The 18,243-nt window shown below is 37.0% G+C and overlaps 2 protein-coding genes across 6 annotated transcripts; both read right to left on the bottom strand.

Annotated features, from left to right (window-relative positions):
* Positions 1-292: 292 nt before the first annotated feature.
* On the bottom strand, positions 293-8,038 carry LOC101465549 (HERV-H LTR-associating protein 2). Its single transcript, XM_076888711.1, has 8 exons — positions 7,954-8,038; positions 5,180-5,494; positions 4,414-4,680; positions 3,938-4,222; positions 3,330-3,419; positions 3,016-3,114; positions 2,420-2,537; positions 293-2,122 (listed from the first exon to the last, which is right to left on the bottom strand). Exons 1-8 carry the CDS (start codon positions 8,018-8,020, stop codon positions 2,035-2,037), a joined length of 1,329 nt encoding a protein of 442 aa, XP_076744826.1. The 5' UTR covers positions 8,021-8,038; the 3' UTR covers positions 293-2,034.
* A 2,232-nt stretch (positions 8,039-10,270) lies between these two features.
* LOC143420356 (V-set domain-containing T-cell activation inhibitor 1-like) lies at positions 10,271-16,223 on the bottom strand. 5 transcript variants are annotated; one of them, XR_013100176.1, is made up of 6 exons: positions 16,118-16,223; positions 13,475-13,701; positions 12,838-13,229; positions 12,652-12,753; positions 12,522-12,562; positions 10,271-12,239 (listed from the first exon to the last, which is right to left on the bottom strand). XR_013100176.1 is itself a non-coding variant. In XM_076888359.1 (5 exons), the coding sequence occupies exons 1-5, from the start codon at positions 16,200-16,202 to the stop codon at positions 12,372-12,374; spliced, it is 585 nt and encodes a 194-aa protein (XP_076744474.1). In that variant the 5' UTR covers positions 16,203-16,223; the 3' UTR covers positions 10,271-12,371. The 5 variants fall into 5 exon arrangements, 3 of the variants coding, with proteins under 3 accessions (XP_076744474.1, XP_076744473.1, XP_076744475.1); XM_076888359.1 differs by lacking the exon at positions 12,838-13,229 and having other exon boundaries at positions 10,271-12,413; positions 13,387-13,701; XR_013100175.1 differs by having other exon boundaries at positions 10,272-12,239; positions 12,652-13,229.
* Between the last annotated feature and the right edge of the window lie 2,020 nt (positions 16,224-18,243).

Here is an 18,243-nt window from a genome sequence, read left to right as displayed (position 1 = left end):
CAGGTGTGACACAGGAGGAAGAGAATTTCCTTTGATAGATAATATTTGGGCCATTTTTAAGTTGTCATACTGTACTGTAAGATTTTCTTCAAGTATGTGTTTTTCACATTATATCATTTCGACCATTATTTCCAGGCATCTTCACCGAGTAACGTAGGAGATAACTTTGTCGTTTTGTGAAAAAAATTCACTTCAGCATCCCCTGCTGGAGAAAAAACAACGATTTATTGTTAGACATGATACATTTTAATTAAAAAAATGAACCAAAACTAATGAAAATATAAATCGTAGGTTAACAAGAAGGATAATGCATTTAATATTTTTATGGTTTTCTTTTTTTGAAACATCAGAGGAAATTTGATGACTCACAGATGACTGAAAACATCTTCAAGATTTTGTATAAACATTATTTCTTTTTAAAATTATATTTCTTAAAATAACTTGATTTAAAAATAAAATAAGATCACACTCAATAAAACAATCTCCTGTCCAGATGTTTCAAGTTTCTGTTCTTGCTTTTTTAATGTTTTTTGCTTGTGCAGTTTCCTAAAGTACCATCCTCGGTCACTGATGCTTTGTTCATTTTTATTTTTGTAGTTTTTGCAGGTAAAGACAAACTCAAAGATTATTGTCACCCTTGAAAATACTTAATTACATTAATATCCCTCCTGCCTAGGTAATCATTTTCCTCTTTAAAAGATGTTAAAGAACAACAAAAAAAATCAAAAACACATGATCTTCTCTTTGCTTTGAGCCCTCGCTCGTACAAACACAGATTTGTGGATTAACCAAACAAGATTCTTATGGGACAAGTGAAAACACGGTTTTCATCCGACTGTCATTTTTGATTGATTATATTGCCCAACTGTATTAAGAATACAGTAAGAGTCTAAATGCCACATAAACACAAGCACAAGAATGAGCACTTATTTTGATGTTAAAATGTCTAAAATAATGAACAGTGTCAACTTAAAAACAAAACAAAACACAAAGTCAAGAAAGTCAAGAACCAAAATCAATCAAAAAAGACAAAAAACACATTGGTTCTTCCAGCAGCTTATCTGGTTACAAAAGCTGCAAAAAATAATCGTCTGCAAAGGGAGTCTGATATAATATTTGCTGCAGGTAAATTTGCTAACATTCACTTCAGTTGATTAAGGTAAGGACATGAGGAGGAAACAGTATAGGAGCTATGTGAGGCTACTAAAGGCACTGGATCCCTCAGCAGCTGGATTACAAGGAGCACAGGTAACATACATGTACCAGTTGTTTCAGAGGTATTGAAGTACAAAATAATAATAAACATATTTGGAAAGTTTTGGTTCTATAGCGTTGTTTTGTTATAACTTTATTATGAATTAAGTGCAAGAGTTGTTAAGTGTGGATAATTATATAAAAGATTAATGCAATAGCAAATTGTGCCTTATTCTCCGATGGACAGCAAATGGAGAGTGTTGATGAGATGGAAGGAGGAAGAGAGGCAAAGAGTGAGTCACAAGTAGAGCCTTGTTTATTTCTCAGTTTTGTTGCCTTATGATTCCAAGTGCTGTCTCAGATCAACACAGCTCTGCCCTCCAGCACTATCAGCAGCAGGAACAGCAGGAGCAGCAGCAACCCCTCAACAGCAACATTGCACCCCATCAGGTAAAACATAGGTTAGGTTTGCGCTGCACTGTCGCCACCTGACGACAATGATATAGTATGATGCGATTGCATATTAGATTCTTGATGAATGTATGTCTTTCTTTGCCTTTAGACAATAATTCTGATGGCAAACCGGACAGGCGAAAAAAAGATGAATGTATGTTGTTGTTATTCAGCCTGGTTCTGTATGCCCCTTCTTTTAACTTTGAGCACTGCCCCTTTAAACATCTCTGCACGGCCCTGGGTACGTGCACGTTTCAGTTTTTGATGGCTCCAAGTCACTGATTTGAGGTCGTCATCAGCAGGATTTTCACTCATGAAAGTTTGTGCTTTACTGAGCAGAGAGCCAAAACTCAGCAGAGTTCAGAGGGATCGACGTCTTCACTGCAGTCACAGAACTACACATCGGACCAAAGCAGTGCGTTTACCGGGGCGTGCTTGGATGGTTTTAGAGCTTCCATTTAGCTGAAGTTTAGCACTGTCAATAATATTAAAAAATAAATTATAATGAATACAGTTGTTCAAACAAAGAGAAATCTTCTACAGTCCAAAACAAACACCACATCAATCTGAATTTGCCTCATCTTACATAACTTCCTTAGAAATTAATAAAATATTCTGTCTGAACGATGCTTTACTCTGCCACACTATTAAATCATTTTTGACTAAACAGCAGTTACATTAGACTGATTATAGACATCTGGTTGTATCTTCATAATCATACGGTTTTCAAACAAGTTCATTTTTTGGTGTAGTTCATACAAGATTTACTCACGTATCCTTTTTGCTGTCTCTTCGTCGTTGTTCTCGATGCTCTGGGGCAGTGATTATGAAAGCGTGTAGCGCACCCCACAGATGGGGTGCAGAGTTCTGACAGGTGGGGGGCATTTTACCTGGCAGAAGCGTCATGCGGAACAAATGTTTAACATTGGATTCACTTTTACGGCGGAAAAAAAAATTGTGTCAGTTACATTAAAATTGCACATCCGCTGAAAAGCTGCAGCCGCGTGTATAAGTGAACATTTATTTATTTATATTGCTTTTTTAAAGAATTGGTGCAGACTAATGAAGCAGTCTAGTGATAAAAGTTATAAATAGTTATTTGAAATGAAAGTTGTGTGTTTAAAACAAAAATTACTGAAGGATTTATTGCGAAAGAATTTACTATCTAAATAAAGTTGCAGCTAGGCTTTTCTGTCCATCTGTTTGGTTTTGATGGGGTGTGAAAATATTTATTCCTGCAATGTGGGGACTGATGTAAAAACTTTGAGAACCACTGTTCTAAGGAATCGGGTCCAGGAAACATCATAATCAGTTGAAATGACTTGAACAAAATGAATTGCAAAGTGATGAAAAAAAAAAGTCATTTACCTCTTCCTCGTCCATACATCTTAACGACCACTGCTGCTAGTAGTTTAAACATAATAGCAACAAACAAAGTTGCTACAATAACGGCAAAAAATTCTAAAACTGAAAGAAACAGAAAGAGGCATTTAGCTCCAATCTCTCAGGATGGATTTAAAAAAACAAAAACAGTCCCATAAAAAACCAAATCAAATAAAAAAACATAAGTTTCTTTGTCTGTACGTCGTGGTTCTTGTTTCTTTGAGGAATTGAGTCCAGAAAACATCATAATCAATAGAATTTCAAAATAAATTTCAGGGGAGTAAAGTGAGATTGTTTACCTTTTTTGTATGTATAAATTATGAAGGCTACTGCTGCTGCTATAATGACAGTGACTACAATGACTCTTCTTAAACTAGATCCTGAGGTACCTGAAACGGAAAGAAACAGAGTCAGCTTAAATGTCTTTTGGTTTTAACTTCTTCATGACTCTGAATTAGAGAAGTGGAAAAAAATGAATTTAATTGATGAATTGATGGAAAAAAATAGGTCCACGTAAAGTGAGACACTCTGGACAGGGCCAGAGGTTTTGTTCAAAATTATTAAATAATTTACTTTGTAGTTTTAGAAGAGATTTGAAGTCAGAGAGAAAGGCATGGGAGTGAGAACCGTATTCCTGACTGCAACAAGAGAGTCCTATATTTTAGAAATATGCACCAGAAAAAAATAAAGATTTATTCCTTTGCCCATCACATCAGGATGTAGTCTAATTCAGTACAACAGCAGCAATCAAATTCAGGGCAACTAGATTGTGAACAGAATTTCATTGTGTGTGTGTGTGTGTGTGTGTGTGTGTGTGTGTGTGTGTGTGTGTGTGTGTGTATATCATAGTGTATTGTATTGTCCAGTAAAATCTTAACCATTTAAGTGTGAGAAAAAGCTACCTTACCTTTATGAATCATCACAGATCTGAGACTTATTGTTGTCTCTTCAGCATCATTGACTTCACATGTGTAGATTCCCTCCTGATCTGCAGATATGTCCTGTAGTGTGAGGCTGCCTGACTCTGAAAGCTTCTTCACATGCTGCTTCCATTTCTCTGAGACTGTGTAGCTTGTTACAGTCCCATTCAGGATGAGCTGACTGTGGTTGAATCTCCAAATGAGATTTGAGAGTTGAATGTTTGATGGACTGCATGGGATTGTGTTCTCATACTCAAGAACATCTTGAGAAGCTGAAATATTATTACAAAAACACACAAAATTTATATTTATGAAAGCACATTATGAAATTTTCCAATCTAAAAATTATGCAGATTTACTGTACATATGAATTATCATTTTTCAATGATCTTCAACTGAAAAACTGAATCTGTTTAATAACAAATTTCCACTTAAAGCATTAGTTTCATTCATCACTGCTTACGCATTTTCAGAAAAGCTACACTCTTCCTGTTTCTGCGCGTGCTGACGGTGCAGCTGAAGTTCAGATCGTGATCGCTGCCTGAAAGGATCAGAGAGCTGCTGATGTTGTAAAGCTGCTGTTCAGTCTGGTTGACTGTGGTGGTGTTTTTGAAAGTCAGACTGGATGGAGGGCTGGTGGACCAGGTGAGTACAGGCTTTGGATAGATCCCCTCTGACCTGCAGGTGATCCTGTTTTCTCCCTGGTAAACGTCGACTTTATGGACTGGAGCTTCAAGAAAGGAAAAGAAAATTGTATTCTTTTGCTAACGTTATGGAGGGATTTGGACTATAGCAGTTTAAAACGGAGGGACAGGTATTTGTACAGAATGAAGTGATATAGTGAAATAATATAGTTAATGAACTATTGGAAGCAGAACATCTTTCATGTTGAGACTAGTAACTGGCTACAAACTCTAATAAATATTGCGTTTCATGTTTTTGGAATAGAAATCTCTTTACTGTTCTCAGTTTGAACATTTCACATACTCACAGCTATTTAGAGTTTTTGTAGTGTGTGAATAAGGTTTACATCTCCTGGTCAGGTATGTTATCTACATATATACGACTGTTGACCACTAACCCTGAGTAAATAACTTTACACTCTTGCTTTCTAATCATAACACAGAGTTACAAATGTAAAACTTTATTCAGTGGAAAACAGAATAGACAAATAAGTATAACAACTTAAAACTGAATTACTAAATAAATGTATCTCTTTTGTCTCATACCATCTGCCTTTAGGTTGATAAATGACTCCATGTTTCCATTGATGGTGCTGGTGTAGCATCTATATCTGCCCTCATCCTGAACCTTCGCTCCTGTCAGCAGGACTGAGGCGTTTCCTCTGGAGATCTGGTCCTTGAAGGTTGATGCTCTGCCTTTGAAGCGCTGGGCCGAGTTTCCTGGCTGGTCTTGATTGTGGAAGAATGAGTGAACGGGAAGATTTCCTGCTGACACCTGATGCCAGTGAATGACTACATCAGCACCCTCATAGCTGCATGGCAATGTGCAGTTCTCCATATAAACACAGGACACTTCAGTATCTGAAACAACCAGAAGATAGACATCAAAAAAGTTCAGCTTACTAGAAGTCACTTTTTTTTCAGCTTCTGTGGTCGACCATGATGAGGTTTGTCCTGAGTGGAGCCTGTCCTGTTAAACCTCTGTACAGTCTTGGCTGCTGTGCCGCAGCTCAGTTTCAGGGTGTTGGCAACATGCTTTTAGCCTAGGCCTCTTTATGCAGAGAATCAATTCATTTTTTCAGATCCTCAGTGCATTCTTTGCTATGATGTGTCAGGTTAAACTTCCAGTGGCCAGTCTGAGAGAGTGTGAGAGCAATTACACCAAATTCAACACACCTGTCCCTAATTTACACCTGAGACCTTGTAAACTAACGTGTCACATGACACCAGGGAGGTAAAATAGCTAAATGGGAATAATTTGGTAAATGGCCTGTATTTATATAGCACTTTTACTCATCCCTAAGGACCCCAAAGCGCTTTACACATCCAGTCATCCACCCATTCACACACACATTCACACACTGGTGATGGCAAGCTACATTGTAGCCACAGCTGCCCTGGGGCGCACTGACAGAGGCGAGGCTGCCGGACACTGGTGCCACCGGGCCCTCTGACCACCACCAGTAGGCAACGGGTGAAGTGTCTTGCCCAAGGACACAACGACCGAGACTGTCCAAGCCGGGGCTCGAACCGGCAACCTTCCGATTACGAGGCGAACTCCCAACTCTTGAGCCACGACCGCCCACTTAGGGGTGTCACTTAGGGGTGTACTCACTTTGGTTACCAGCAGTTTAGACATTAATGTATGTTGAGTTATTTTGAGAAATTTGCACTGTTATACAAGCTGTACACTGACTACTTTACATTGTATTAAAGTGTCATATCTTCATTGTTATCCCATGAAAAGATAGAATAAAATATTTACAAAAATGTGAGGAGGGTGTGCTCACGTTTGAGAGATAGTGTATGTTATTTTGCCCAGTCTCTTTCTTATTGTTGAATCAAAAACTCTGACATTGACTGAGATTACTGACGCCTGCTGTTCTTTAATGTTGTTCTGGGTTCTTTTGTGACCTCCTGGATCTTTGTCTAATACCAAGATTTGCTTGATGAAACATGTAAGTGTGATACGCAAAATACTAGCAAATCAGGAAGGGGGCAAACACTTTTTCACTACTGTATATGTTCTGGTAGAGGACTGAAAGGTTAAAGACCACCCACAGGGCAACTAGGGTGTTCATACATAGTGTAAAGTGGAAATGAGTTTTTCTGTGGAGGATGTCAAATGAAAACAGTTAAGGTAATCTTGTCTCAGGACTGATTGTGTTCATTTTGATTATTTTCTAGCTCACAATTCATATCATTCTTATTTCTTCTTATTTATATCATACTAAGCTTTAGTGCTGCCCCTCAGTTCGTCATAAAGCAAATATTTAAAAAAAAAAAAGATCTTTTAAAGAGTTGCAGAGATGCAGACACCACGTCCCCAACACCAGAGGATGCTACAGAAAGAGTTTAGTGCAACAGGAAATGAGAAAACGGTAATGTATTTGCAGTGGTATTAACAGCAAATTTAAGTTATATCTGGTACAATAGTGTCTAATGGTGTTATTGTTACTATTGTTAGATTAATGTAAAGCTAAAGGAATCACAAAGTACTTTTTAATTTTACATGATTTTGATTAATGACAAACAAACATACCTGATACATACATCACATATGCATATGTGATGTATGTATCAGGTATGTATCAGGTATCTGGAGCCTTTAAAACATGCATGCATGTTTTAAAGGCTCCAGACTGAGACATAACAACATATTTTAAATAAAGTCATGTAAAGAAACATGAAAATGAAAAACAAACATCTTTGAAGAAAGAAGACACAACACTGTGAAGTGTGTTGTCAGAGATTTCAAATCTCAGACAGTGACAGCTGTTTGCTGACTCGTCAACGAGAAAATATTCCAAGGTTTTATTTTTAGCGATATGCAGGAATCCATCCTAACAGGTTTTCTTACAATCCTTTAAAGGTCTCTAAAGTTTAAGAACAGATGTACTTCATGTAAACCACAATTCATTAGGATATCTTACAGTCACAGTTTGACTCTATAATCTTACAGACAGTTATGCATACTACAGTTTTCTTTTAATTATAAACTTCATACAATTAAAGTGACGTTTTTTTTATTTCTATTTTGCTTCTGTGTATGATTCATTAAATCTCACTAATGTACAGTCAAATATTGTGTAAACCATATTCCTACTTCACTGAATAATGATGATAAAAAAAGAAGAAAATAAAAAACAGGTTTCTCTACACACCAATAATTTCTGAGATTTAGATCTGAGAGTTTTCCCTGAGAGCTTTTAAGTTTGACTCAGAGTCACTGAGTTGTTTGGTTTTCTAAACCACATATCCGTGATTTATACTGGAATATACTGGAATAAGGTAGCATGTGTAGAGAACATCTCACTCACCTCCTCTTGCATGAGTCCACTGGAAAATCAGGACCATCAAAAACACGACACATTTGATCCCAGCCATGATCCTCCTATGTTTCAAGCTACGTTAGTGTTCAAAAAGTAAACAGCAACGGTGAAATCTGACCCAGCTTGTTTGGTTGCTAACAGCAGGTTAGCATATTCACTGTGAAAAATGTCACACCCTTCATCTATACTTTTTTGTGACACACTAAGGGAAAGTTAATCAACAAAAAGAACCAAAAAGAGAAATATTTCTGTAATATTTCACAGATACTGTCTAAGGCTTGGTGAGTGTTTGGCAGAACGTCATGGTGCAGAAAACAGACATTTTCATTCATATTGTGGAGGTGATGTTAGCCTTGGTCTTGGCCTGGGTTCTCTTGACCAGGTGCTGAAGAGGTAAGTCATAGAAATGCCTTTTTCAGTTTAATGCGGAGCACGTTACTGACTCGGTATAATGTCTAACCTGTAGGATAAAATCCTGTTTTAGATTCTTCTGACTGCAGTGCTTTAAAGCAGACACTGTAAACTGAAAAAGGTCATTTGTACAGGTGTGATACAGGAGGAAGAGAATTCCCTTTGAGGTCGTTTTAGTCCTTCATTGAAAATAGTCAGGTCATGTTTTAGTTGTCATTTTGTACTGTAAGATTTACATTATTTTGAAACACCTTCACAGACTAATATCAGAGATCATTTTATCAGATTGTGAAAAAGTTTCACTTTCTCCCTGGTGGAGAACAAAAGGTAACAGTGACTTATTGTTAGACATTCTTTATTTTTTATTTTAAAAAAATGAACTAAAACTTAAGAAATTATAACCAATAAATGACAAAGAAGATCTAATCTAATTAAATGTTTCTCATACTTTTCTATTTTGAAGCATCACAGAAATGCCAACATTTCAATAACAATCACGCATGTCTGAAAATCAGTTTGAGATTTTGCATAACGATGATTTAAGTTTAAAATTGACATCTCTTTACCTTATTCGAGTTAAAAATCTTTCAAGAGCAGATCAAAAGAGCTGCATAATGAGTTTATAACTACAAGATGTACAGAGAGACCAGACAATCTAATATTTTTTCAATTCTTTGCATTAGTAGCTCAACTAGAGTCCTTTGCGGGTTAACCCCCCCCCCCCAACAAAGATTAGTGTTATACTTTAAAAATTATTAAATAAATATCCTTTAAAAATATTTAACAAAAATATCTAAAAAATGTAACAACATTTATCTACATCATATCAAATAAATAAAAACAAAGAGCTGTCAAAGGACGTCAAGGACAAGATTGTAGACCTGCACAAGCCTGGAATGAGCTGAAAGACCAGGAGAAAGAAGCTTGGTGAGAAGGTGACAGCTGTTGATGTTTTTATTCAGAAAAGGAAGAAATACAAAATAACCATCAGTCGCTCTCAGTCTGGAGCTCCATGTAAGATCTTGACTCTCCAGTGGAGAACATCAGAATATTTCAGCTCCACATGAATGAAATGAAAACTCTAACGTGTCATTTGCAAGTTTTCAAAGCCTCGGCATTATGGGAAATGATAAGAGCATTTAAATGATGACATATAAAGAAAAACTATACAGCCTGAGTTGAGACAGCAGTTTTGGGTCTACAGTGAACTCTATCAGCTGGTTGTAGAACAAGTACTGCTGCCTGATGTTTGCCTCCTAGTTTTCTAAGAAAGCGTGCGTACATGTAGCTGTCATTATGTAAGTGCAGGAATGTTTCTGCCTCCGTGCCCACGCACTCTGAACTGAGAGGTTTCACCAATAAGCACCATGAACTGTTCTCTGCTTATTTCACCTCCACTGGTCGTTGAATACCTTCCATTGTTCATCCTGTAATAAGAAATACAATCACACAGGCCAGAATCAGACCTCTGTGTCCTATGAAAATGCAGACATGGCATCTGCTCCTCTTTCACTCTTTTCAGTAAGATTAAGTGTTTTAGCTGCTGTTGGCAACATGTCAGGTACATTTTCTTTCCTGATTAGGATGTCACCAGAAACTCAGGAATTTGCATCAGTAGAACTAAACAGTTGGCACACTTCTTACATGAGCATAAGCGTGTCATGTTTGCTATTGCAAACATTTAGCCTATGAAAAAAAAAACAATAACACATCTGTCTCAAACAAAAGGGTACGGTGTATTTCAGGTTAACATATGAAGGATAATACTTTGGATGTTTTCAATTAAATGAGGCTTAGTATGAATTCTTTGAATAGATGTGGATGTTAGCCTGCTAGCTACTAAACTGCAGTAGTTCCTCCCTCAACTACATTTTGGAGTAATTCTGTGTTTGTGTGTGTTACTGTGTTCGTCTTTTACAGAAGAAATGTACAGATGTTGCTTCTTGCAGAAACCATCTTCAGCTGCTAAATATACACTGAAAAAATTATTGTTCTTAATATTTTAGTCAAGTTGTTTATTTACTTTTTATTTCTCACACATTATACACACATATAACTGAGGCCAGTGTGTTGATTCCTCTGTTACCATTAAAGATTCAATATTTGACTCCTCTTCATCACAGAGTGCAGCAGTACTTCATGAAAGCTATTGTAAAAATCCACCAAATGTAATATAAATCCACTTTAAGATGTTTGGTTCTTCTAGCAGCTTGATGTTCTCCTCTCTGAGTTTATTAAATACCAGATGAATCAAACAGCTGCAAACATGATCATCTTCAAGTTTGATATGACTGCTGCTGCACTTAAATTAAACTGACCCTCATCTCAGTAGATTAAGGACTGAAAATTGTTGCTGGCTGTAAACACTGTGCAGGACATCAGTTTAATTAAAAATTAGAATTATAAATTATAAATTATGTTTTAACTGCATAAAACATGAAAATACAAATGTAGATAAAAACAACAATAAAACTAAAGCAGCCATGTGCCCACCTGATGGTCTCAATCTAAAGTATCGCTAACATCGTGTAAAACTATTGCTTATTATTATTTTTTCGTTTCACAGTAGAAGACATATTTGTTAGCTACCAGCTAGTACAAGGGGGCAGCAACCTTTAACACTCAAAGAGCCATATGGACCTGGTTTCTACAACAGAGAAAACACCTGGAGCTGCAAGTTTTTTGACATATAAAATGAAGATAACACTGTATATATTGTTTTTTAGTTTTATACTATGTATACAAAATAGGCTAATGTCTTGCTTGTGAAAATGTATTTTAGCAAAAACATTTTAAACATTTAGAACACTGTAAAAAAAACAAAAACAAAAACAAAACAAAACAAAAACATAAAAAACCTGCTACGTTGAAAGTCTTTTTCAAATGAACTTAAAGTATACATGCAGCAAACTAAAATTGTGGCATGCTGTTGTTACAAGAAAATTATGCATTTGTTGTTCCTCACGTGTTATCGGACAGGATTATTTCAACAAACTGAGGATGTATTGTATTTGTAGGAAAGTTCCCCATTAACTTTACTGTATAAGGAGGTAACACCAACATTTCAGGGCCAATAAGTTATTACAAGAAGTGTTTATGCACTAAAAACAAAACAAAATGAGGGCTAGTGTTTGTCTGAGATTTGGACATCCCAGAGTGCGCTCCTAATGCAGGGGAAAAAAATTCTGTTGGGGATACCTACCTTGGCACTGGCATTTGTAACGCATATTTTGAGCTACAAAAACAACAACAACAACAACAACAACAACAACAAATGTCTACAGCACACTTAAATGATTACTTATTTCCCAAAGCCATAGGGAGCTGCAATGTAAAGGTGAAAGGTCTGCACATGGCTCCAGAGCCACGGGTTGCCGACCCCTGAGTTAGTAGCTAAACTCAACTTATCAGCAGTTTTCACAGACAAATCAAAGCTGCCTCTGTGAGTCAGGCTCATTTCTTCTCCTTAGATTTATTCTGTTGCACACCCGAAGCTCAAGGGTCCAAGATGAAGCTGGGAGGCATGTCAAAATATTTAGGTTATGATTGTAAAATGAAAACTTTTCTTTGATAAAATCAAGCATTAGGATATGACGCGAACAAAATGGAAAAAAAAGTAAATTAATGTCTCAGTGTTCTTGCTCCTCAGTGCGTATGAGTTTCTATGGCTCCAAGAAACTCATTTGAAGGTCGTCTTTAGCAGGTTTTTCACTTATGAATGTTTGTGCTTTACTAAACAGAGAGCCAACACATTAAGAGAGTTCAGTGCTGAAGCAGAGCTGCTGGGGTCTGCTTGGGTGGTGTCAGGTGTTTCACCATTCATGGTAGACCTTCCCTTTGCCATCGGCACAAGTTCAGCGTTACTGTTAACAAGATAAAAAAAATAAAGCTTGAAAACATGTCATCATTATGAATGGAAAATAGTGTGTTCAGTTCAAAAATAAACAAATAAACACCACATCCATCTGAATGTGCTTCATCTGATTCTCTGTTTTTCATGTCATGGATGTTGTTGAGCGCTGTTTCACTCTGACACACTAATAAAATATTTTTGACAAAGCAGCAGTTTAATTAGAGTCATTATAGACATCTGGTTTTATCTTCAAACAAGTTTTCATAGTGTAGTTCATAAAACATTTACTCACGTATGCAGAATCACTGTCTGTACTTTGTGGTTCTTGTTGCACTGAGGGATTGGGGCCGGACAAAAAATCATACTCAGTAGAAAAAACATAAACAATTTGAACTGCAAAGTGAAGGGAAAAAGTCATTTACCTTTTCTGCGTTTATAAAGCATGAAGCCTACTGCTGCTACTACTCCTGTAATCACGATGGCTGCAATCACTCCTCCTAAAATAGCTCCTGAATTACCTGAACCTGAAAGAATCAGAAAAAGTCATTTGGCTCCAACCTCTCTCTTAAGAATAGAGTCCAGCATCACATGTGACACAGTTGAAGGACCTGAAACCAGTAAGTGTGGCAACATCACTATGCTGACTGCTTCCAGATACACGCTCCCAAGTGTGATCCAAAAAATATTCATTCAAATCATTGTCTCGCTCGCTCCTCATTCTATTGGACTTTTTGAAGTCAAGACTGTCATCAGCCCCTCTGCAATGAAGCTCAAGCTACCACGATCAGTGCGCATCCATCCCATTTCATGTCTTGAAGGTGAAACTTGTCCCCTCAAATCCAATGTCCCCGAGGAAAGCTCCTGGGTTCACAGTCGGCTCTGTAAGCAGGAAGTGATCTTTGAGGGGAGGGTGCTGTCATGATTCAAGTGTTCAGTGTTTTTCCATCTTGGGTCTGTTTCTCTTGTGTTCGCCCTTTGGGGCAGAGCCCTGGTTCCACACCTGCATCTCTCAAAACAAAACAAAACAAAACAAAACAAAACAAAACAAAACAAAACAAAACAAAACAAAACAAAACAAAACAAAACAAAACAAAACAAAACAAAACAAAACAAAACAGAGAAATTTCTTGAATAAATATATATATTTTGTTTTTTACCCTTTATCTTTAGGTTAATAAATGATTCTTGGTTTCCTCCGTCAGTGCTGGTGTAGCACTTGTATCTGCCTTCATCCTGAAACTCCACCTTTTTCAGCTGCAGTGAGGCGTTTCCTGCGGCGATCTGGTCATTGAATAGTGACGTCCTGCCTCTGAAGCGCTCACTCTGGAGTTTGAGTTGGTCTTGGTTATTGTAGAATGAGTGGACATTAAGGTCTCCTGCTGATACCTGAGTCCAGTGGATGACTACATCACTGCCACTATAGCTGCACCGTAACATGCAGCTTTTCTTGAAAATGCAGGACACCTCAGTATCTGCAACAACAGGTAGAGACACATCATCAGCGTTTAGCCCTCTGATGTTGCAGAATTAAAAACTTTTCTCTCTCTTAATAAAGCCTTTTAACATTTTTCTGCTCCAGTTCAGGAAAATTTAACCCAAATATGCAGCACCGGTGTGGCGACTTTGATTAAATGATTTCCTGATATTCATCAAATTTCATCTTTTTCTGTGCTGTGCAGAGAACTTAAAAACAATAATGACACAATTTCAATTTTCAAAGCAGGCATGACAACTGTTTTTGATAAATATATACTTTATCTTGCTTTATTTGACCCTTAGCTAAGTTATTTCATTTATTCATCAAGTTTTTTATGTTTGTGAGAACATGCCACTGTAAAAGATCGGATTAGGCTGAAAACGTAAACATTTCCAGTTTTCTAGTATTTATTGAGTATTGAAGTATAAGTAAAGGGAAACACATACTGTTTCACATTGTCATGAATCTGCAGTTTTGTGTTAGTATATTTGAGTTCCTGTTTAGGTTTCCATTTATTTTCAAGTTTAAAGCTGAGATTCTTTGTAGGGTGAATTTTAATCCCTGCTGCAGGTCTTATTATTTTTGTAATGTTAAATCACAGTTTTATTGCATTATGCGGGTTCTAGCTACTGTTGATTATCTATAGAGTTTAGATGTTTTAAAACTCCAGTCCTAGTTTTGCACCCTCGGTCTTTATTCAACATAATTTAGAAAAACATAAATTGGTCATATGTGCATGTTTTCCAGCCTTTAACATTATAATAAATTAAATCATTTAGATTAATCCAGGAAAGGAAACAGAAAAAAAGCTATGAGATAATAACACAGGCAACAAAATAAAATATGTTTTGTTGCTTTTGTGTTCATAGGTTTAAAATCTCAAACACTGACAGCTGGCTGTACTACAAACTCTATTTCCTGCTCTTTACACTCTGGATTACTTAAAGAATATGTCATGGGCCTGGGTGACCCAGAGATCACGTGTTATTTTTGAGTTTAATGAATATTAAGAGTTTTATTCGTCTTTCTTAATCCTTTATGGTTGTTTGTGGTGTGATCTGCCCCTGGTCCCTTGTTTCACCGTGTGTGGTTGTGTCAGTTTTGCTGCCCCACCAGGCCTGGAGAGTCCCTGCCTTGGAGCCACCCACACCTGGGATAATCACTCACTTGTTGCTGATCTGCTTAATCAAGGAGCTCTACTTAAGAGAGCAGTGGAGCAGCAGTCAGTGTGGGATTGTTAAACTTGGAATTCAGTTAGTGCTCAGCGCATATAGTCGCATTGGAATGGTCAATGTGTTTTGTCGGCCGGTGGATAGGACGGTACTCATTATGGCATCTCTTGTTTTCAGGGTGATCACAGAAACGTGTGGAGGGAGCAGCACACTGTTAAACACATGCACTGAGGAGGACTAAACATTACCACGCATCACAGAGAGGAATCACGGCATGGGGAATTGGGAGAGCACAAACTGGATTGTTGGCACTGTTTTTCTGTTTTTTCTGTGAAAAAAAAAACCTTCAGCCAATATGTTTCACTGACCTGTCAGTGAGCACAAACTCACTGCCTACATCCAAACACAGTTTAAACCACCTTCCCATTTTATAGATCTCATAGTTTGTATACTACGAGTATAGTTTGTGAAATTCCCGCCTCCACTCCCACACACTGAATGTTTTCAGTGTTATTCAGTCCGTTTCCAATAATTACATCTCCTGGAAGTTTGGGCATTTTTTTTTCAATGAGAAATAGGAAGTAAGAAACGTGCAGTAAACATGTTTTATTAGATGGCATTATTTATATATATATATATATATATATATATATATATATATATATATATATATATAGATATATATATAGATAGATAGATAGATAGATAGATAGATAGATAGATAGATATAAATCCACAGACCAGGCCCTACTACTTTTCTTTTTGCTGTTTATTAATAAACATATGTTCATATGTTACAGTCACAGTTTCAAGGGACATTTAACCTGACTTGAAATTGTTTTTGTACCTTGTTATTTATATTACACTTTTCCTTTAACTATAAACTTCACACAGTTACACTGAGGGTTTGATAATTATATATTTTGTCTTTGTGTATGTTTAATGAAATCCTTACTGCTGACACTTTGAACAAACTCACTATTGTGCAGTCAAACAGTGTTTAAACCATAGTCCTGCTTCACTGAATAATGACGATAAATAATAAAGAGAAAGAACATGGTTTGTCTACACACCTTTCTGAGATGTACATCTGAGAGTTTTGCCCTGGGAGCTTTTAAGTTTGACTCAGAGTCTCTGTCTTTATTATATTTCCTCCTGTATTTGGCTTTCTAAACAACATGACATTGATTTGCATTTATACTAGAATAACGTAATAGTTGTAGAGAACATCTCACTCACCTCCTCTTGCATGAGTCCACTGGAAAATCAGGACCATCAAAAACACGACACATTTGATCCCAGCCAGCATCCTGCTCATTTTCATGCTACACTACCTGAGTGTTCAAACAGAGTGAACAGTGATGGTGAAATCTGACCCAGCTGGTTCTGTTGCTTACGCCAGCGTAGCGTGTTCACTGTGAAAAACAACACACCCTTCATCTAAATACATTTTTGTGACATACTAATGGAAAGTTAATCAACAACTGCTCACAGTGTTCATATAATTAAACTGTTCAAAGAGGTCGGCTGCCCAAAAAATGGTTGGGTGAATAAGAATAAAAAGAACCACAAAAAAGGAAATGTTTCTATAACATTTCACAGACACTGTCTAAGGCTTGGTGAGTGTTTGGCAGAATGTCATTCATATTGGCGTTGCTGTTAGCCTTGGCCTGGGTTCTCTTGACCAGGTGCTGAAGAGGTAAAGCTATAGAAATGCCCTTTTCAGTATAATGTGGAGCATGTTACTGACTCAGTATAATGTCTAACCTGTAGGATAAAAATCCCGTGTTAGATTCCCCTGGTCTGACTGCAGTGCTGTAAAGCAGACACTGTATACTAAGCAAGGTCATTTCTGCAGGTGTGATACAGGAGGAAGAGAATTCCCTCTGAGGTTGTTTTACTTTTTCATAGAAAATATTCAGGCCATGATTTAGTTGTCATGTTGTACTGTAAGATTATTTTTCTCAATGTGTAAAAAAGTGTCACTTCAGCACCCCCTGCTGGAGAAAAAAGGTAACAGCGATTTATTGTTAGGCATTATTAATTTTTAAAAATGAACTAAAACTCAAGAAAATAAACCAGTAAGTAGTGAAGAAGAAGAATCAATTTAAATGCTTTTCATACTTTTCTATTTTGAAGCATCACAGAAATCTGATGTCAACTGAAATGCGGTGCTCAAACGAAACCAACATTTCTCCTGTGGAGATCTTCAGAACATCAGTGGATTTACCCTGTTCAGCTCCATAAATACATGGTTTTAATTTGAACCACTAAACTTTACATTTCAGCTATAATAAATTAGCTGAAGAAAAACAACAACAATCATTATTGTTGTTGTTGTGTCTAACTGTATTAAATACCTCTGAATAGCATCCAGTCCAAATAGCTCTATCAAAGAAGGGAGGATGGTAATTAATTACAACAGAACTGTGTCACATTTAATTTTACTTATTTTTGGCTTAAAATGATAATTAGTACTAAGACCATAATTACTGTCTACATAGCCTGCTCCCACACTCCAGGAGGAGCCAGAGAACACGGAAATAATGAAATGAAAGCATTATGAGAAACGATGTAAAGAAAGACATGTAAAGAAAAACTGTACAGCTGGTTGTACAACAAGAACTGCTGCCTGATGTTTGCCACCTAGTTTTCTAAGGAACATGTAGCTCTCGCTACGCAAGTATGCAGGAATGTTTCCGGCTTCGTGCCCACGCCGACTGAACCGAGAGGTTTCCTGGTTTGTTTTTCTTAGATGTAAACCACATAACTGCGAAGAGATCATTGCAATTACAGTTTTTCCCAATTGTTTACACACATTTTCTAAAAGCATGCCTCATATTGTCATATTGCAAGAGTTGCAACTGCAACTACTAGCCTACAGTAACAGTAGGGTTGCGTTGGACTCCTTATCCTGCTTCCCTCGTTGTCATTCCATGAACAAGGACATGGTGTGCAATAGTTGCCTGAATTTCATCAGTAATGACTTCTCTTGGTCGTCCTCCCCCCTCAAACGGACTTTTATCCTGTTCAGTTGGTCTGATTAAATCATTAGAAACACGCCTGTTCAATTGTTCGTTGCTGTGTGTAAAAGATGACAGCTGTTATACAAGTGTTAAATGTGTTTATTGACTGAGCATGTGTTTAAGGTTTTGAAAAAAAGAGTATGAGTTTTGCAGATTGTGCCTAAGACCCTGAACAGTGTTTAAGGTTTGGACAAAAGAAGATTTTATTCAACTACTAAGTTTAGGCCACTGAGAATTTGGTTTAGAGAATGAAGTTTAGTCTTTTCGGAAGTCAGTAATGCCTCACTCACCTCTTCTTATCCACTAGGAAGTAACAAAGCTCATCTAATTTAACCTGCC

The sequence above is a fragment of the Maylandia zebra genome, linkage group LG9 (assembly GCF_041146795.1).
Source record: "Maylandia zebra isolate NMK-2024a linkage group LG9, Mzebra_GT3a, whole genome shotgun sequence".
NCBI classification, from domain to species: Eukaryota; Metazoa; Chordata; class Actinopteri; order Cichliformes; family Cichlidae; genus Maylandia; species Maylandia zebra.
This window is presented reverse-complemented; position numbering and strand designations above follow the sequence as displayed.